Below are 21462 nucleotides of genomic sequence, written 5' to 3' on the forward strand. Positions count from 1 at the left end.
CTGGGATCTCTATGATATATATTATGACATCATATGTTACCCTGGAATCTCTAATATGACATCATATGTTACCCTCGGATCTCTGTGATATATATATTATGACATCATACGTTACTCTTGGATCTCTATGATATATAATAGGTATGACATCATACGTTACCCTGGGATCTCTATGATCTCTAATATGACATCAAACGTTACCCTGGGATCTCTATGATATATATTATGACATCACACGTTACCCTGGGATCTCTAATATGACATCATATGTTACCCTGGGACCCCTATGATATATATTATGACATCATACACACAGTATGACACATTGAACACTTCCTGTGACCTCTGCCCCTATAATAATATCCATATTCCCGGTGATGTTCAGCTGTTGCCCTTCCAATGACTATACCACCCGGTGGGACCCCAGACAAACCTCTCGCCCGTCTACGTTCTGTCAAACAACCGGAAACAGTTCCACTTCCGCTAACGCTGTGACGTCACCAAGTGTAGGACGTTCTAGATACGAGCCTCAAGGTACACCAGCGCCCCTAGCGGAAAATTTACAAACTGCAGTGCACTTTTATGTAATAGGTGCTGTGCATTGTCCATGCCAGATGGTGAGAATGAGGAAGGGAATAGCAGGGAGGAAGAGGGATTTATAATAATCCTAAAACTATTCAAAGAGAGAAAAAACATGTAAATCTCGTCCAGAACAACATCTGCATAATCAAATATGTATTTTATAATGCAACCCCAATTTATAATATTGATATATAGAATGGTAACATTGTTTAAAAATTCAATTACTAGAATCATTTTTTCGGATTTCAATTATTCGTTATTCTTTACACTTGGCATCGCAATGCACCACATCAATCTTTTACTTCCAAAAGCATCATGCATCATTATGCACTAGTGGGGTTTATAGTTTAAATGAATGGCAAGCCAGCACTTCATCTCCTGCATGGCATTGGCGCTTTGCATTGCTGTGTGCTGCATTACCATGGTATAAAAACCTTTACTGCTCTTCCGCACTCATTTACAGAGATTCCTCTCATCCTGACTGCAAGGGACCATTTGTATTGAATTAAGTAGGGTGGAGGGGTCAGGAAAAATACATTTCCCTAATATATTTCATATAGTGACATGTAAGGGGAAAAGCTCTGAATAGCAGTAAGGCATTGGTCCCACTTAAGCTTTGTGTTAATGCATCACGCTGCAATACATAAGACATGAATTGGTGTGCTGGCCATTTATTTCTACCGGAACCCCATATGCACCTATAAGCATGCTGGGATAAGCGTGCACTGGGATGTCAAAGTATTTGGGGGCTCATACAGTTGGAAGAGTTCATTGTTAAGATTTTTATTCAAATCTCAAAGGACTATTAAAAAGCAGTGAATCTGACATTCACTCTCTCTCTCTCTCTTAGATTGTAAGCTCTTCTGGGCAGGTTCCTCTCCTTCTCCTGTTTCTTTGTCATTTGCATCAGACTCATCCATCCTTCCCACCTCTCCTCTTCTGCTGCATCTCTTTGTAGTTCTCTTCACTGGCTTCCATTTCACCTTGGAATCAAATTCAAGCTCCCGTGCTTTGCCTTCAAATTCCTCCACAGTTCTTGTCCCACTTACCTTTTTCACCTGGTAAAAATATACTCCCCTAGCCGCTCTCTTCGCTCCTCTGATGTCCTACAACTGACTTCCTCACTCATACGTTACCCTGGGATCTCTATGATATATAATATGACATCATGCGTTACCCTGGGATCTCTATGATATATAATATGACATCATGCGTTACCCTGGGATCTCTATAATATATATAATATGACATCTTACGTTACCCTGGGATCTCTATGATATATAATATGACATCATACGTTACACTGGGATCTCTAATATGACATCATATAATACCCTGCGATCTCTATGATCTCTAATATGACATCATATGTTACCCTGGGATCTCTAATATGACATCATACATTACCCTGGGATCTCTATGATATTTAATATGACATCATACATTACCCTGGGATCTCTATGATATATAATATGACATCATACGTTACCCCGGGATCTCTATATTTAATATGACATCATACGTTACCCCGGGATCACTATGATATATAATATGACATCATACATTACCCTGGGATCTCTATGATATATAATATGACAACATATGTTACCCTGGGATCTCTAGGAAATATATATTATGACATCATACGTTACCGTGGAATCTCTAATATGACATCATACATTATCCTGGGATCTCTGTGATATATATATGTGTATATTATGAAATCATACGTTACCTGGGATCTCTAATATGACATCATACGTTACCCTGGGATCTCTGTGATATATATTATGACATCATACACTACCCTGGGATCTCTATGATATATAATATGACATCATACATTACCCTGGTATCTCTATGATATATAATATGACATCATACGTTACCCTGGAATCTCTAATATGACATCATACGTTACCCTGGGACCCCTATGATATATATTATGACATCATACACACAGTATGACACATTGAATACTTCCTGTGACCTCCGCCCCTATAATAATATCCATATTACCGTTCATGTCCAGCAGTTGCCCTTCCAATGACTATACCACACGATGTAATGGCCCCAGCCCACCCTCATACACCCGGTGGAACCCCAGACAAACCTCTTGCCCGTCTACGTTCTGTCAAACAACCGGAAACAGTTCCACTTCCGCTAACGCTGTGACGTCACCAAGCGTAGGACGTTCTAGATACGAGCCTCAAGGTACACCAGCGCCCCTAGTGGAAAATTTACAAACTGCAGCGCACTTTTATGTAATAGGTGCTGTGCATTGTCCATGCCAGATGGTGAGAATGAGGAAGGGAATAGCATGGAGGAAGAGAGATTTATAATAATCCTAAAACTATTCAAAGAGAGAAAAAACATGTAAATCTCGTCCAGAACAACATCTGCATAATCAAATATGTATTTTATAATGCAGCCCCAATATATAATATTGATATATAGCATGATGATATTGTTTAAAAATCCAATTACTAGAATTACTTTTTCAAATTTAAATTATTTGTTATTCTTTACACTTTGCCATCCCAATGCACTACATCAGTCTTTTACTTCTGAAAGCATCGTGCATCGTGCAGCTCATGCAGCAAAATGTACTGACATTTTGCTGCATGAGCTGATAGGGACAAGTGGGGTTTATAGGTTCAATGAATGGCAAGCCAGCACTCCATGTCTTGCATTGCATTGGTGCTTTGCATTGTTGTGTGCTGCATTACCACGGTATAAAAACCTTTACTTCTCTTCCACACCCATTTACAGAGATTCCTCTCAACCTGACAGCATGGGACCATTTGTATTGATTTAGGTAGGGTGGAGGGGGCAGGGAAAATACATTTCCCTAATAAATTTCATATAGTGATATGTTAAGGGGAAAAGCTCTGAATAGCAGTAAGGCATTGGTCCCACTTAAGCTTTGTGTTAGTGCATCACGCTGCAATACAGAAGACATGAATTGGTGTGCTGGCCATTTATTTCTACCGGAACCCCATATGCACCTATAAGCAAGCTGCAGTACAACTCATTGTTGTGCATTGCTGTGCATCGTATTTTCAACAGCAACACTGCAATCTGGTGCACTGGGATCTCATAGTATTTTGGGGCTCATACAGTTGGAAGAGTTCATTGTTAAGATTTTCATTCAGATTTCAAAGGACTCTATTTAAAAAGCAGTTAATCTGACATTCACTCTCTCTCTCTTAGATTGTAAGCTCTTCTGGGCAGGGTCCTCTCCTCCTCCTGTGTCTTTGTCATTTGCATCAGACTCATCTATCCGTCCCACCTACCTACCCCATACACAGCCTTCCCACCTCTCCTCTTCTGCTGCATCTCTTTGCAGATCTCTACACTTTCTTTTCCATTTCACCTTGGAATCAAATTCAAGCTCCTGTGACAACAGCAATAACATTAACACAACACTACCCACCCCACCCCCCCCCCCCCCCCCCCCCCGCCCCAGCCGCTCTCTTCACTCCTTCAATGACCTACTAATGACTTCCAAGACTCCAATATTTTTCTAGAGCTGCCCCCATTTTCTGGAATGGTCTTCCTTATATTATTTGGCTTGCTCCTACTTTCTAATCATTTAAAAGAGCACTCAAAACCCAACGCTTCAACCTCACCTACCTGGCTTCTTCTGTCTACTAAACCCCTCACTACTCACCCACCATTCCAAATCTCCTTTCCTATTGTGTGATACTTCCCCCACCTCTTAGATTGTAAGCTCTTCGGGGCAGGGTCCTCTCTTCCTCCTGTGTCACTGTCTGTATCTGTCTGTCATTTGCTACCACTATTTATTGTACAGCGCTGTGTAATATGTTGGTGCTATAAAAACTTCTTTAATAATAAGCAATGGGCCAGTTGTGTCTCTCAGGTCAGTTACTACTGACACCAATGATATTTTTGGCTATCTGTAAGAGTAACATTGTTCCCATTGACCAGCACACTAATGTACTGTGATCTGTGGATATAGTAATTATAGCAGGGGTTCTCTAAGACCTGAAAGTTTCTTGAAGGGGTTCACCAATGGTAAAAATGCATTAACTTGATTACACCAGAGATTAATTGGATGGGAAAGGAAAGGGGTGCACAAGATGCCTTGTAGATGTAGAACTAAAAAAAAGTATATAGTATAAGCCTGCTAGTTCAGATACCCATATGGGTAAGGACTACAAGAAACAGGAAAGGCTTCTTGCCCCCTGCCCTTTGGACTTGGGGACACTGAAAAATATATTCCAATGGGCAATAAAATTAAGAGGATAAAATTAAAACTATGTGGTTCACCGCTAATGTTAAAAAAAGCCATAGGGAACAAGAAAAGAGCATTCCAAAAAAATAAAAATAAAAGATCACCCTCATTGTTTGAAAACTTTAAAGAATATAAAACAAGATGTAAAAAGGAGATAAAATGTAGATGTTTTCAAAATAAAAGACAGATTGCAAAGGAAAGTAAGGCAAACCCTATTTTTTTTTAAAAATATAATATTAGGAAAAAGATCAGATCTGAGCATCTAGGCCCCTCAAGGATGTCTCTGGGTTGGTAACTGGGGATAAAGAAAAGGCCGATTTCCTAAACACTTTTTTTTAGCTCTGTGTACACAAAGGAAAATGGCAGAGCTCAAGTCCAAATTCATAAAAGCAATGTCACTACCTTAAATGAGTCACAATGGCTCAAAATTGATATGATTGAGAAACAGTTGGGCATAATTAAGGTTGAGAAAGCACCAGGACTCGATGGATTACATCCACATGTCCTCAAAGAGCTGAGCTCAGTTATTTCAAAGCCAATATTTCTAATTTTTAGAGACTCTTTAATCACTGGCAAAGTACCGATGGATTAGTGTAAGGCCAATGTGGATCCTATCTTCAAAAAGGAAGCAAAGTCATTACCAGGTAACTACAGACTGGTTAGTTTAATGTCCATAGTTGGAAAGGTCCTAGAGAGTTTGATAAAGAACCACATAGATGAATTTCTGCTAGAAAATAATATTATAAGCGATCGTCAGCATGGCTTCAAAAAAGACAGAAGTTGTCAAACAAATGTACTCTCTTTTTATGGGGAAATAAGTAAACCGGTAAACTTTGCTTTGAACTTTGCTAAAATATTTGACACCTTACCCCACAGACGGTTATTATGCAAGTTAGGGTCAATAGGTTTAGAAAAGTGAATCTGTAAATAGATAGAGAACTGGCTTAACCTCCCTGGCGGTATAATTCAGTCCAAATTTCCACGCAAAAAGCGGTAGAGTTTTTTGCATGGAAATGTATTTTTCATTGTAGGCTATAATTCTTAGGCATAACTCACCAATATTTAATAAATGTAATTATTTAATAATAAACTGTAAATAACAAAACATAACATGCAAAATATTTAAGCATGCAATGTAAGTGTACAGTAGTATATATACTATATATATATATATATATATATATATATATATATATATATATTATAATTATATACATATTATATGAATATTTCTTTGTATTGGACTCAATACAGCTATTTTGTATTGAACCCAGTACAAAATTATTATAATTTCCCACACCTCCTGCACGAACCGGTGCCTGAACCGACGTCACCGGGAAACCCCGTATGATCTCTGCACTTTGCGGCTGGAGATCGAGGAGGAGGGACGTGTCCCCAGGACCTGTGGGGACCAGCAGGATGACGGGGGACAGCGATGGAGCAAGATAAATGTGTGACTTGGAAATACCAATTTTTGCCTAGAAAATCCACCCCGAGTCAAACTCGGGAATACCACTAGGGGGTTAAAGACAGCATCAAGGAAGTCCGTATATTTAATTATTGATTAATTTGTAATTATCGATTCGTACTCTGAATGGTTTAGTGCAGGGGTGTCCAAACTTTTTTGCAGAGGGCCAGATTTGGTGAAAATGTGTGGGGGCCCACTATTTAGCCTGACATCCTTTGAACCATTAACATTAGGGTTAGTGTGGGTGTGGTCCACACGGGTCCCACACAGCACACACCCACCAGGGTGACGTGAGGAATTCTCTGTGCACGGAGTCCGGTGTTAGTGCGGGCTCCATGCAGAGCACGTTCTTGAAATCAGTGTGGGCGTGGTCTGCGCGGGTCCCTCCACAGCACACACCCACTATAATGACGCAGGGGATTCTCTGTACACGCATGGGGACTACCCTCCTGCTGATTATGCCCTCCCAGTAGTGGGCTGGTAATTGAAAGGCAGTTGATCAACTCTGATGAAATATAAAATAGCTTTTTTGTACGCGTGTATTTTATACTGTGGTCAACAGTGCTGGCGGGCCGCATATTATTTATTTTATGACAGAGGCTGTGGGACAGTGGAAATCTGAACACATGCTGCAATTCTACTAGATTGTAAGCTCTTCGGGGCAGGGTTCTCTCCTCCTGTATCACTGTCTGTATTAGTCTGTCATTTGCAATCCCTTTTTAATGTACAGCGCTGCGTAATATGTTGGCGCTATTTAAATCCTGTTTAATATTATTAATAAATTGAACCCGGGGCCGGACTTTGGATATGCCTGGTCTAAGGTTATTAGTGGTGTACCCCAGGGTTCAGTGTTGGGACCTTTACTGTTTAACATCTTTATAAATGATATAGAGTTTGGGATTATTTTCTAGAGCTGCTCCAATTTTCTGGAATGGTCTTCCTTATGTTATTTGGCTTGCTCCTACTTTCTACTCATTTAAAAGAGCACTCAAAACCCAACCCAAAACCTCTCTTCCTCCTTTGTCCCTGTCTGTATCTGTCTGTCATTTGCTACCACTATTTATTGTACAGCGCTGTGTAATATGTTGGTGCTATAAAAACTTCTTTAATAATAACCTTAGGGTTCCTCCAGAGGTTGCTAAGGGATCCTTGAGCAATGGGCCAGTTGTGTGTCTCAGGTCAGTTACTACTGACACCAATGATATTTTTGGCTATCTGTAAGAGTAACATTGTTCCCATTGACCAGCACACTAATGTAATGTGAGCTGTGGATATAGTAATTAAAGCATGGGTTCTCTAAGACCTGAAAGTTTCTTTAAGGGGTTCACCAATGTTAAAAATGCATTATCTTGATTACACCAGAGATTAATTGAAACGGAAAGGGGTGCACAAGATGCCTTTTAGATGTAAAACTAAAAAAAAGTATATAGTATAAGCCTGCTAGTTCAGATACCCATATGGGTAAAGACTACAATAAACAAGAAAGGCTTCTTGCCCCCTGCTCTTTGAACTTGGGGACTCTGAAAAATATATTCCAATGGGCAATAAGTTTAAGAGGCTAAAATGAAAACTATGTGGTTCACCGCTAATGTTAAAAAAAAAGCCATAAGGAACAAGAAAAGGGCATTCCAAAAATATAAAAATAAAATGTCACCCTCATTGTTTGAAAACTATAAAGAATATAAAATAAGATGTAAAAAGGAGATTAAATGTAGACGTTTTCAAAATAAAAGACAGATTGCAAAGGAAAGTAAGGCAAACCCTAACTTTTTTTTAAATATATTATTAGCAAAAAGATCATATCTGAGCATGTAGGCCCCTTAAAGGATGTCTCTGGGTTGGTATCTGGGGATAAAGAAAAGGCAGATTTACTAAAGACTTTTTTAGCTCTGTGTACACAAAGGAAAATGGCAAAGCTCAAGTCCAAATTCATAAAAAGCAATGTCACAATGGCTCAAAATTTATATGATTAAGAAACAGTTGGGCAAAATTAAGGCTGACAAAGCACCAGGACTCGATGGATTACATCCACATGTCCTCAAAGAGCTGAGCTCAGTTATTTCAAAGCCATTATTTCTAATTTTTAGAGACTCTTTAATCACTGGCATGGTACCAATGGATTGGCGTAAAGCCAATGTGGATCCTATCTTCAAAATGGGAGCAAAGTCATTACCAGGTAACTACAGACCCGTTAGTTTAATGTCCATAGTTGGAAAGGTCCCAGAGAGTTTAATAAAGAACCACATAATATTATAAGCGATAGTCAGCATGGCTTCAAGAGAGACCGAAGATGCCAAACAAATGCACTTTTAATGGGGAAATAGGATTTTGCTTTGGACTTTGCTAAAGCATTTGACACCTTACCCCACAGTTGGTTAATATGCAAGTTAGGGTCAGTAGGTTTAGAAAAGTAAATATGTAAATGTATAGATAACTGGCGTAACCTCCCTAGTGGTCTAATTTAGTTCAAATTTCCACTCTTTGTATTGGACTCAATATAGCTATTTTGTATTGCATCCAATACAAAATTATTTGAATTTTCCGCCGATCCTCATGCACAAACCGGCGCCTGCACCAACGTCACCGGGAAACCCCGTAGATCTTGTCTCTGCACTTTGCGGCTGGAGATCGAGGAGGAAGGACGTGTCCCCAGGACCTGCAGGACGACGGGGAACAATGACAAAGAAAGGTAAGTGGGGTTTTTTTTTTTTAGTTAAAAGCTACCCTGGGTGTGACTCTGGAATAACAATAATCGCAAGGTGGCTGATCAATTCTAATGAAATATAAAATAGCTTTTTTGTACGCGTGTATTTTATACTGTGGTCAACAGTGCTGGTGGGCCGCATATTATTGATTTTATGACAGAGGCTGTGGGATGATGGAAATCTGAACACATGCCGCAATTGCCCCCCCCCCCGACTTTGGACATGCCTGGTCTAAGGTTAATAGTGGTGTATCCCAGGGTTCAGTGTTGGGACCTTTACTGTTTAACATCTTTATTAATGATATAGAGAATGAGATTAAAAGTACCATTTCTGTGTTTGCAGAGGACACCAAACTATGTAATGGACTTAAATCCATACAGGATGTCTATATTCTACAAGCAGACCTGGATGTATTGTTTGATTGGACATTGGATTTACTTGGGGCCAGAACCTTTTTTTTGTCTCTCCTTACTCATTTCTGTTTAATTGGGCAAATTGCATTTATTATAGATAAATGTAAAGTTATGCTCTTGGGGGTAACAACATGGATGCTTCATACTGTCCAGGGAGAATACATGTGGGGGAGTCAGAAATGGAAAAAGATCTGGGGGTTCTGGTATGTCATAGACCTAATAACAGCATGCAAAGCCAAGCTGCAATATTTAAAGCTAGTAAAGTTCTTTCTTGTATTAAAAGAGGAATAGACTGCAGAGATGGAGACATAATCCTGCCCCTGTACAAAGCATTGGTCAGACCACATCTGGAATATCACATCTGGAATATGCAGTCCAGTTTTGGGCACCAGTTCACACAAAGGACATTGTGGAATTGGAGAGAGTGCAGAGAAGGGCAACTAAACTAATAAAACGAATGAAGGAGCTCAGCTATGAGGAGAGATTAGCTGAACTGAGTCTGTTCTCTACCTTAAGAGATGTAAAGGGGGATATGAACACCCTGTATAAATATATAAATGGTCCATATAGAGAGCTCTCTTCCCCATTATTCACTTTGGAGATCATTACAAAGGACAAGAGGGCACACTTCGTGTCTGGAGGAAAAGAAGTTTAAATTCCAGATTAGGAAAGGATTCTTCACTGTAAGGTGTGTGAAAATATGAAATGGGCTCCCTCAGACTACTATAGATTGCTTTAAGAAAAAGCTGGATGATTTCTAGAAGCACAGAATATAACTTGGTATTAGGGCTTTAAAGTAAAGATAACAGAGACGGTAAATCCATGGAACATCCAATTATGTCCATAGGGATTTATATCTGGGATATGTTTATTTCGCTAGTGGTTAAGTTGATAGACTTATGTCTTTTTTCAACCTAACCTACTATGTAACTTTATAAATTATTATTATTAAACAGGATTTATATAGTGCCAACATATTACACAGCACTGTACATTAAATATAGATTGTGTAAGATTTATAATTTCAATTTTCAAAAATAGAATACTATTCTATTGTGGACCTGGGAGATACAGCACATTATTTATTCACCATAAATAATATTGTGATTGCAAAGAAATAGGTTCAAGCTTAACGCACTCTATCTATTGCTGTGATGTTTCAATATTTATGCAGAAGAGTGCTTTTGTATATACGAGGTAAAACTAGGTCACCCTCATTTTCCTGCATCCACAATTGTCTGCGCGCGCGCGCACACACACACACACCTATTTTAATGTAGTTTTACTTTATATTTATGTCCCAGGTCTACCAACAGTGCTTAATGCTACAAAATACATTGGCGTACTGCATCAAAGCACTGTTTTCAGGTTTTTGTACTTGCAGCAATTGCAAAATAATACATCATAAATGCTTATTTAAAAATGTAAAGGGCCTTTCATATATGCATTAGTAAGTGATACAGAGACTGCTCATGGTTTGATATTTAGCTAAAAGCAAGGTAAGTGTGTGACCACTTGGAAGAAAGGGGGTCCACATGGCCTAAAGAAATCAAATGTCGAATTTTGGCATACAGTGCAAGGACCAATGTTCTGCTGTATATGTGTTTGGGTTGACACTGGAAATTAAATTTTATCAGAACACATCCCACATGCATTCATGTGAAGCCAGTTAAATTCTTGTGTGCACATTTAAAAGAATTCAATGTAATAACATACTATAACAGCCATAGAAACCTATTTCCAGTCTGTCTACATACAGGACAGAATATGGACGCAAGGTTAGATGAGGAGCCCGATTCCATTAGTCTATTGATAACTGAAGATAGCCTGTTATGTTTGTTATGGAACTCTTGACCAATATTTAGAGGGAATTTGTTCAAGTTAGTTTTCACAGGGGACCCAGGACCTATGAAGCCACTGCAATCACTGGACATTTCTGATCTAAAGATGCTTATTACATTAGCGTTGCAATATTCCTACTCAATAGTTGAATAACATGCTTTGTACAACACTATTATTTCTCTAGTTGTATTGTTAATACGAATATAATATGGGCTGTATACTTTACTAAGAATGTTTTATTCTTCTGTCTTTCTGCAAGTTTTTTTTTATCTTTTATGTACATGTTTCTTAAAAACTTTCAATATAAATTTACATAAAAAAAAGGATGTGCCTAAAGTAGAATATTTTATTTTCCAGGCAGCAGAAAACCAAATCATTGTGGGCAACTTGAACATCTTTGTTATTGTCTCCTCTCATTTATAGACATGAACCACCAAGGAGTGGCAGCAATTTTATCTACACTTTGGTCTTTATTATTCCAAAAGTACTGTGTGTGTATTCCAGACTGGCAAACACCTATGGGGAACCTTTCCATACATGAATTCAGACATGAAGAGCCCAGGGTTCTATTTGAAGGACACTCAGACAAAAAGATTTAGAAGGATGTAGTTTATTTCTGTACACTGCTTTTTTAGTCCCGAGCCAAGAGTTTCTGCTTCTTGAGCTTCTTCTGAGAGATCTGCAAAACAACAAAATGTAGAAATTATTCTCCAGAACTTCACTGATTGAAACCAATTAAAGAAATCTAAAAGCCCAAATAAGGAAAATTTATATATATATATATATATAAACTAATAAAACGAATGGAGGAGCTCAGCTATGAGGAGAGATTAGCTGAACTGGATCTATTCTTCCTTGAGAAGAGATGTATAAGGGGGATTATATTCACCCCGTATAAATAAATGGTCCATTAAGAGAACTTTCTTTCCAATTATTCACTTTGAGATGGCTACAAAGAACAAGAGGGTGCTCTTTGCGTCTGGAAGAAGTTTAAGCTCCAGATATGGAAGGGATTCTTCACTATAAGGTCTGTAAAAATGTGGAATAAGGTCCCTCGGGAAGTAGTTTCAGCAACTACTAGATTGCTTTAAGAAAAAGCTGGATCTTTTTCTAGAATTCTAGCACAGAATATAACTGGGTATTGAGGCTTTAAAGTAAAAATAACAGTGACTTATAACAGTGGAATTTTTTTTCCCATTGAAGCAAATTGTACCAGGGTTTTTCTGTGCCTTCCTCTGGACCAACTGTTTTATAGGGTTTTATATCTGGGTATGTTTATTTCCCTAGTGGTTAAAGTTGATAGACCTGTTTTTTATTCGACCTAACCTACTATGTAACTATATAGATTGTGTAGTTGTAAGATATATAATTTCAATTTTAAAAATTAGAATAGCATTGTATTGTGGACCTGGGAGATACAGCACAATAATGACTTATTTAGCATAAATAAAATTGTGACAGCAAAGCAATAGGTTCAAGCTTAACACACTCTTTATCCATTGCTGTGATGTTTTAATATTTATGCAAAACAGTGCTTTTGTATATATGAGGTAAAACTAGGTCACCCTTCTATGTACACACACACACACACACACACACACACACACACACACACACCCCTAACTTAATGTAGTTTTACTTTATATTTAGGTTATGTCCCAGGTCTACCAACAGTGCTTAATGCTACAAAATAAATTGGCATACTGCATCAAAGCACAGTTTTCAGCTTTTTGTACTTGCAAAAGAATAATAAATGCTTATTTTGCCCTCTAAAAATGTAAAGGGCCTTTCATATATGAATTAGTAAGTGATACGCTGAGACTGCTCATGGTTTGATATTTAGCAGGACAGCATACTAAAAAGCAAGGTAAGCTTGTGGCCACTTGGAGGAAAGGGGTTCCACATGGCCTAAAGAAATCAAATGTCGAATTTTGGCACAAAATGCTTTGGGTTGACACTGGAAATTAAATTGTATCAGAACACATCCCACATGCACTTCATGTGAAGCCAGCTAAATTCTTGTTTGCATATTTGAAAGAATTCAATGTAATTCAATGTAACATACTATAACTTAGCCATAGAAACATATTTCCAGTCTGTCTACATACAGGACAGAATATGGATGCAAGGTTAGATGAGGAGCCTGATTCCATTAGTCTATTGATAACTGAAACTAGGGATAGTCAGTTATGTTTGTTATGGAACCAATATTGAAGGGAAATTTGTTCAATTTAGTTTTCACAGGGGCCCCAAGACCTATGAAGCCTCTAATCAAGGGACATTTCTGATCTAAAGATGCTCATTACATTAGCAATGTGATATTCTTACTCAATAGTTGAATAACATGCTTTGTACAACACTATTATTTCTCTAGTTGTATTGTTAATCCTAATTTATGGGCTGTATACCTTACAAATAATTTTTTATTGTTCTGTCTTTCTGTACATTTTTTTTATCTTTTATGTACATTTGTTTCTTAAAAACTTTCAATAAAAATTTACATAAAAAATAGGATGTGCCTAATGTAGAATATTTTATTTTCCAGGCAGCAGAAAACCAAATCATTGTGGGCAACTTGAACATCTTAGTTATTGCCCAAGGAGTGGCAGCGATTTTATTTACACTTTGGTCTTTATTATTCCAAAAGCACTTTGTGTGTAAACTTTTCCTGACTGGCAAACACCTATGGGGAACCTTTCCATACACAAATTCAGACATGAGGAGCCCAGGGTTCTATTTGAAGAACGATCAGACAAAAAATTTAGAAGGATGTAGTTTATTTCTGTACACTGCTTTTTTTAGTCCCGAGCCAAGAGTTTCTGCTTCTTGAGCTTCTTCTGAGAGATCTGCAAAACAAGAAAATGTAGAAATTATTCTCCAGAACGTCACTGATTGATGCAAATTAAAGAAATATAAAAACCCATACAAGGAGTATATATATATATATATATATATATATATATATATATATATATATATATATATATATACCAACATTAATTGTCAGAATATTTTCAGTAAAGTAATTAGGAATTTGTTGTAAGCAGTGGAATAAAATCTTGTAAGAAAAAGAAAAAGTGTGTATGAGGTGTACTGGTAGCTCAGATTAAAAGTTAGTTTCATCTTTGAATCCAAAGGTGTCCTAAGATAGTCATCATTGCCACCAGTAAAGCCTATTATGGAATGTGAATTACAACCAATAGTGTTTATCATCTATCTAATCTATATTACATCAAAAAGAGAAAAATGACCCTGCAAACTCCCAACAATATGTACAAAGCGCAGTGGAATACAATCTTGCAAGGAAAAGAAACAATTTTAACAAAACACCAGTTTACCAGTTTATGTATATGCTGTACAGAAATGGGCAGTAGGTTTTGAACTGAATAAAACCTTCAGGACATTTTGATAGAAAATAAATCAGACAAAAGCAGATTACTTCTCGTGTTTTGATGTAAAGGCATAACCATAATGTAGATCACACTGTGCAGTCTGATCACAACAGGGCAAATCATATTGCCTGGGTCTACCATGGATGGATAGCCAGTAAAAACATATGGCTCTCCCGTACAAGCTAATATTTAATCTGTTCAGCTGAAGTTACTCTAATAAAACACGGCCTCCAGCTTTAAATGGGGGCTTTTATAAGTGCCCATCACTCTGACCTGGGGTACGTCACAATGTTCCAAAGCTCCACTTCTCCAAAACTAAATCTCTTATCAAAAAAATGAAAACAAGTAGCTGGTGAACCAGTTTCATTCGTCAACAAATTTTGCAATGCCAAACACCTGGTCAATAACACTGATGGTTCTGCCCATTGAGGGTGTTATATATAACACACAATGAACAGAACATCTAACAAAGCAATGTAGAACTCGGCCAGAAAATCTTCACCTTTTGCAGAAAAACCTCCTCCATATAGGTACAACAAAGACCACCATCATTGGTGAAATGTTCAGAACTAGGTATAAAAACAAACATCTCATGTGCACTTCTCCTGACCACAGAAACACTACTACAGGTATCCCGTGGCCCTTTTTGTCTGATATCGGACGAGAATCTGACACGTGTACAGCAGCCATTCAAAGTCATCCTGGCGGGTCCATGAACGACTGCAATACAAGTGAAGGGGAAGGGGGAGCAGCAAGGTGCGGCTCACTCGTTCTGCCTCTCCATAGAGCATATATATATATATATACACACAATTCAGGATCAAACTAAAACAGACAAACCAGCCAGATAGGCTACCAATATCAGGTGTCATAATATTTTCAGTAAAGTAATTAGGAATTTGTTGCAAGCAGTGGAATAAAATCTTGTAAGAAAAAGAAAGTGTGTATGAGGAGTACTGGGTAGCTCAGATTAAAAGTTAGTTTCATCTTTGAATCCAAAGGTGTCCTAAGATAGTCATCATTGCCACCAGTAAAGCCTAATATGGAATTTGAATTACAAACAACAGTGTTTATCATCTATCTAATCTATATTACATCAAAAAAAAATGACCCTGCAACTCCAAACAATATGTACAAAGCGATTTTTTTATTGCACAGACTAGGTGGAACCACAGGACTTTCCAGTCTCTCACAGAGAGAATTTTTTGCAGTGGAATACAATCTTGCAAGAAAAAGAAACAATTTTAACAAAACAACAGTTTATGTATATGCTGCACAGAAATGGGCAGTAGGTTTTTAACTAAATAAAACCTTCAGAAAATTTTGATAGCAAATAAAATCAGACAAAAAGCAGATTACTTCTCGTGTTTTGATGTAAAGGCATAACCATAATGTAGATCACACTGGGCAGTTTGATTACAACAGGGCAAATCATATTGCCTGGGTCTACCATGGAGGGCTAGCCAGCAAAAACATGTGGCTCTCCCGTACAAGCTAATATTTAATCTGTTCAGCTGAAGTTACTCTAATAAAACACAGCCTCCAGCATCAGATGGGGGCTTTTATAAGTGCCCATCACTCTGACCTGGGGTACGTCACAATGTTCCAAAGCTTCACTTCTCCAAAACTAAATCTCCTATCAAAAGATGAAACAAGTAGCTGATGCACCAGTTTCATTCGTCAACAAATTTTCCAATGCCAAACACCTGGTCAATAACACTGATGGTTCTGCCCATTGAGGGTGTTATATATAACACACAATGAACAGAACATCCAACAAAGCAATGTAGAACTCGGCCAAAAAATCTTCACCTTTTGCAGAAAAACCTCCTCCATATAGGTACAACAAAGACCACCATCATTGGTGAAATGTTCAGAACTAGGTATAAAAACACACATCTCATGTGCACTTCTCCTGACCACAGAAACACTACTACAGGTATCCCGTGGCCCTTTGCATTGTTTTTAAGAGTGGCCATTTTTGTCTGATTCAAGCTCCATGGCTGGTATCGGACGAGAATCTGACACGTGTACAGCAGCCATTCAACGTCATCCTGGCGGGTCCATGAACGACTGCAATACAAGTGAAGGGGAAGGGGGAGCAGCAAGGTGCGGCTCACTCGTTCTGCCTCTCCATAGAGCAGAACGGCGCTGATCTTTCACTCTTGTCGTTGGAAAGGATTGTGAAAGATCAGTGACAGCTAACTATCATTTGAAATACCCATGTTCTATTAGATCTACTTCTGGCTATGACCCTACAACTATATAGCCAAACACACTTACTCAATTTTCATTCTATATGTCCAAATGCAGAATTACATTTGTGAATGAAACCCTCATACAATAGCCACTAAGCAAAGGTGAAAATTTAATTAATTTTTTGCAGAGAGTGATTCACGCTAAACTAGAAATTAGCTCTACAGCGCTGGTCCAAACATACCTTTTTCTTCTGGGCGATTTCCTCCTCTGGTTTGGGGACAATCTGCTCCTTTTCGGTTAAGATCATCTCAATGTGGCAAGGGGAGCTCATGTAGGGGTTGATACGCCCGTGAGCACGGTAGGTTCGTCTGCGCATCTTGGGAGCCTTGTTTACCTGAATGTGCTCGATGACCAGGGAATCAACATCCAATCCCTGCAAGGGACGGAAAACAATTAATGAATGTTAAACACAGAAAAGGAAGGAATAACAAGAAATCACTGTATGACAAGTACTGGTAGCTCAGATAAAAAGTTAGTTTCATCTTTGAATCCAAAGGTGTCCTAAGATAGTCATCATTGCCACCAGAAAAGCCTAATATGGAATTTGAATTACAACCAATGTTTATAGTGTATGTTCAAAATCACTATCAAAAAGAGAAAATGACCCTGTAGACTCCGAACAATACGTATAATGCATTAGACTAGCGTGGAACTGTTGGAACCAGTCAGGGCAATCCAGTCTCTCGTAGAGAGATCTCCTGTCACTTTCTGACAACTAGATGACACCGAAAATTAGAGATGCAAAATCTCCACTTTGACACATGCCATTATTGTCCACAATTGGTAGACACAAAAAATTAAAAGAAATAAATGAAAGGAAATGCAGTCTTCTCCCCAGCCCCTTTCAGCTGGGTGCACAACCAGGCACTTTTCAATAACCACCAGGCTGATTTTGGGTGGTTACTGAAGACCTTAGTCACAATGAAGGGGCTGCCAATTGCCTATAATTTCTTCCCACCCAGCTTAAAAAAAAATTCTGGGTTCAACACTGAACTAAACAAACTCACCTTGAGTTCTGCATTGCTCTCAGCATTCTTCAGCATGTGCAGGAGGAACTCTGCGCTCTTCTTAGGCCAACGTCCCTGTGTCCAGTCCCACTGCTTGGCCTGTAAAGAAAAGATCACCAATAAGTAATTTATTTATTTTATTTTATTTTTTAAACATGGTGCCTACTAAGAACAAAAACCATTTCACTGTTTTCACCATAATGGTTGCTGGTGGATATAATTTCAGCATACACGATTTTGCTGAAAAGAACACAAGATCCTCAGGCACTGCATTGTGTGGCCAGTCTAAAAATTAGGATTACCCAATATTGTAGAATTTTCTACAAGTTTAACAGTAATACCTCTGCTTAGAACAAAGATACTGAATTATAAAAAAAAATCTCTAATGAGCTATTTTACAGACACCTTTCTGTGTGTAGCACCTTTCAAAACGCAGTGACAGATAACCTAAAATTCAAACTTATCTGTCTCTCTGCGCAGCTATGCTTCCTTTCTGGTTGTCCTTTCTTTCAAATTTCACTTTTCTAGTCATATTTGCACATATGCATGGTGTGTACTTTGTGTAACAGACACCATACCATTAATACTCTTAGGCATAGCAATAATTACCTGTTTTCATTGTTTATGGTAAACTAGCTTATCTAACACATAGGAGAAAATAGAGAGAACTGCACCCATCACATGAAAGCCATTTGGTTATTGCTTCCAAACTTTTTGAAGGTTTGGTTATTTTAATAAATATTATCCCTTTCAAGAGAACTACAAACAAGGCCCAGTTTATCAAATTCTTATTTGCAAAATCTGTGTGTGCATTTCCTAGATGATAAAAAAACGCATCACATCAAGGATTTAAAGAAATAATAGTTTATATCTGGAGAACAAAATATTGTTTCAAACATTTCAGAGTTGCTCAGAATATAAATTGTTTTCATGGTTATTCCAAAGGTGTCCTAAGATAGTCATCATTGCAACTCCGGAGTAATTTGAGCATACGCACACAAATATCCGAATAAAGCCTCGTTTTGTGAATACAGACCTGGGCACACCTGCCGACACCTCCGTTGTAACGGCGGAAAGGAACGCACTGCTTCTTAAGGGTGACATCTTTAAAATATTTGGTGGCCTTACGAATGTGCATGCCCTTGATAGCTTGAGCTGTCTCACGAGTGTTCTAGAAGGATAAGAAAACAAAAACTTTTCATTAAAGTAATATAGGACATTTTTTTGGAAAGAAAAAAAAAAAATAAAACTCACTTCAGTCTGCTCTAAAAGTGCAGTGGCAAAAAATAGGAATTCATACCGTCACACTAAAAGCCAGACGGACTTCTAAAAGTAAAATTGCTAGGCGGTAGGCAATGTTTTTCCCCAGACGTTTAGCTGTTTTTGGGTGCTTACTGATGAGATGGGTCACAATACAGGGGCTGCCACCCACTTACAATTCCTTGCCACCCAGCTTAGAAAAAAAATATATGGGTTGAACACTAGTGGTAAGGAACTTGGAAGAAGAGACATGCAAAGTCTCTTCTGCCCCTATGCCAAACATTTCTGCGTATACTCTATTGTATGAAGTGAAGTTTACATTTTCATCTATCTGGCCATCTGCAAAAAAAAAGCAAATGGACAAGGACACACTTGTAAGGCCAAGTATGCAAAATGCATACGGACATCCCTGGTTTTGGAAAGGGATGTCTAAAAAGCTAATAAAGGTACAAAGATATTTTGCCTATATATTATTTGCACCTGGGGTATCCATGCGAAGCAACAGCTTTTGTTGCAAGGGAAACCCAAAAATCCATATACCTAGCACGTTCCAGGATGAATGAATTGTTCATCCAGGCACAGCCAAGCAAGAGGTGAAAGATTGTCTTTGGGATAAAGGAAACAATAAAGATGGCAGTGTACTGCAATGGAACGTGGATAGGCGGGTTTAGATCTGCTTAAAAATCCAATTTTAGATATTAAACGGGATTTATATAGCACTAACATATTACACAGTGCTGTACATTCAATAAGTGTATCAAATAACAGACGGTGACACAGGACAATATACGATTTACACAAAAATAACATTGATATTTGCTGCTCAGAACTCTTGTTTATTTTCATGGTTATTCCAAAGGTGTCCTAAGAAAACATCACAGCAGCAAAGAAAGATTTCCAAAAACACAAACTTGTCAGAAACGTACCTTGAAGTGCACTCGCAGGTTGGAACCCCGAGCCTTGCATGCTGCAGAGAAGAAAAGAATTAGTTATGCCGCGTTAGGAATATTATTAAACAGTATTTGTATAGCGCCAACATATTAAGCAGCGCTGTACATTAAATAGGGGTTGCAAATGTCAGACAGTGACACAGGAAGGGGGGAGGACCCTGTCCTGAAGAGCTTACAATCTAAGAGATGGGGGGAGTATCACACAATAGGACGGGGATTATTTTCAGAATATTCATGAAAAGTACAAACGACTTACATTTTGTGGGGTTTTCGGGGTCGAGTGAGTAGCGGACCATTTTGAGATTTTACCTGGAAACAAAAGATAAAAATTACAATACGGATAAATGAAAATACATAAAATAAATTCTACTCATTATCACAGCTGCTCAGATATCAATGTTATTTTCATGTTTGATTCCAAAGGTGTCCTAAGAAAGTCATCATAGCAGCTTTCTCCAGTGAATCACAGGAGAGGGAAGAACAATGCAAAGATAAGAAGAATGAATCTACAGACACAAAAGCAGCCTACCTCGAGTTTAGCATGGGGTAAGACAGGTTTTAGGAAACCCTTGCTGTTATTTTTATACCAGGCCATAGTTGGTATTTGAAATCTTCAGCTATAATGTAAACCTACAAATATTTACAGCATCCAAATCAAAATCAGTGAGGACCACAAATGGCACCAGTCCAAATTTCCGCTAAGATTGGACATCACTATAACATTTCCTTGGCATGATACAATGGGTCAGGATTTCAGTGTGCCTTTAACAGGGTAAAAACAATAATTCTCCAATAATGACATGTGACTACAACAACTCTATAGGCAGAATGCCATGGGAGGACAGGGGGTGAATATGCATGCTCTACTACTTTCTAATGTCCCCAATTATTAGAAGTTGGTCAGGAGAAGTTACAGTGAAGATAATGAATGCTACTAAACTTAGGACATCAAGGTTTAATTATGTCCAAGAGCTGGGTGACAAAGTCTGTTCACAGCCGTATAAACACACCTGGACAACAACCACCCAAGCCGGCACCCAAATGACCCCCCCCATTATAAATATGCAGGGAGCTGAATGACAACCCTGTGAATACAGCAAAGTTTTTATCAATCAAAAAAAGAGGAGAGTAAAGTAGCCAAAGTTTACAAAGGATGGCAGCTTCAACTACCCCAAAACACAGCTGGGCAACAAACTATTCACACTCAGAGCACATTCACCTATACATACAGAGCCAAATGTCAACCCTGATACATTCACTTAGCACCCATCAAACTCACATGGCTGGGCAACATTCACCCATATACACACAGAGCCAAATGTCAAC

General features: G+C 38.3%; 1 protein-coding gene and 6 non-coding genes across 8 annotated transcripts; all 7 read right to left on the reverse strand.

Moving 5' to 3' along the window:
- Positions 1 to 11862: 11862 nt before the first annotated feature.
- Positions 11863 to 20505, reverse strand: RPL17 (ribosomal protein L17). Of its 2 annotated transcripts, none has more exons than XM_072416731.1 (6): positions 20393 to 20505; positions 20113 to 20153; positions 18963 to 19097; positions 17927 to 18025; positions 17101 to 17292; positions 11863 to 11947 (listed from the first exon to the last, which is right to left on the reverse strand). In XM_072416731.1, the coding sequence occupies exons 1-6, from the start codon at positions 20430 to 20432 to the stop codon at positions 11900 to 11902; spliced, it is 555 nt and encodes a 184-aa protein (XP_072272832.1). In that variant the 5' UTR covers positions 20433 to 20505; the 3' UTR covers positions 11863 to 11899. The 2 variants fall into 2 exon arrangements, with proteins under 2 accessions (XP_072272832.1, XP_072272831.1); XM_072416730.1 differs by lacking the exon at positions 11863 to 11947 and adding an exon at positions 14029 to 14114.
- On the reverse strand, positions 14365 to 14431 carry LOC140334437 (small nucleolar RNA SNORD58). Its single transcript, XR_011921555.1, has one exon. It is a non-coding gene; the product is annotated as a small nucleolar RNA SNORD58 (small nucleolar RNA).
- Positions 15621 to 15687, reverse strand: LOC140334438 (small nucleolar RNA SNORD58). Its single transcript, XR_011921556.1, has one exon. It is a non-coding gene; the product is annotated as a small nucleolar RNA SNORD58 (small nucleolar RNA).
- LOC140334439 (small nucleolar RNA SNORD58) lies at positions 17375 to 17441 on the reverse strand. The gene has a single exon (XR_011921557.1). It is a non-coding gene; the product is annotated as a small nucleolar RNA SNORD58 (small nucleolar RNA).
- Positions 18832 to 18897, reverse strand: LOC140334434 (small nucleolar RNA SNORD58). The gene has a single exon (XR_011921552.1). It is a non-coding gene; the product is annotated as a small nucleolar RNA SNORD58 (small nucleolar RNA).
- On the reverse strand, positions 20005 to 20070 carry LOC140334435 (small nucleolar RNA SNORD58). Its single transcript, XR_011921553.1, has one exon. It is a non-coding gene; the product is annotated as a small nucleolar RNA SNORD58 (small nucleolar RNA).
- Positions 20506 to 20517: 12 nt separating the features above from the next.
- LOC140334436 (small nucleolar RNA SNORD58) lies at positions 20518 to 20585 on the reverse strand. The gene has a single exon (XR_011921554.1). It is a non-coding gene; the product is annotated as a small nucleolar RNA SNORD58 (small nucleolar RNA).
- Between the last annotated feature and the right edge of the window lie 877 nt (positions 20586 to 21462).

Source organism: Pyxicephalus adspersus, chromosome 6, assembly GCF_032062135.1.
Source record: "Pyxicephalus adspersus chromosome 6, UCB_Pads_2.0, whole genome shotgun sequence".
NCBI lineage: Eukaryota > Metazoa > Chordata > Amphibia > Anura > Pyxicephalidae > Pyxicephalus > Pyxicephalus adspersus.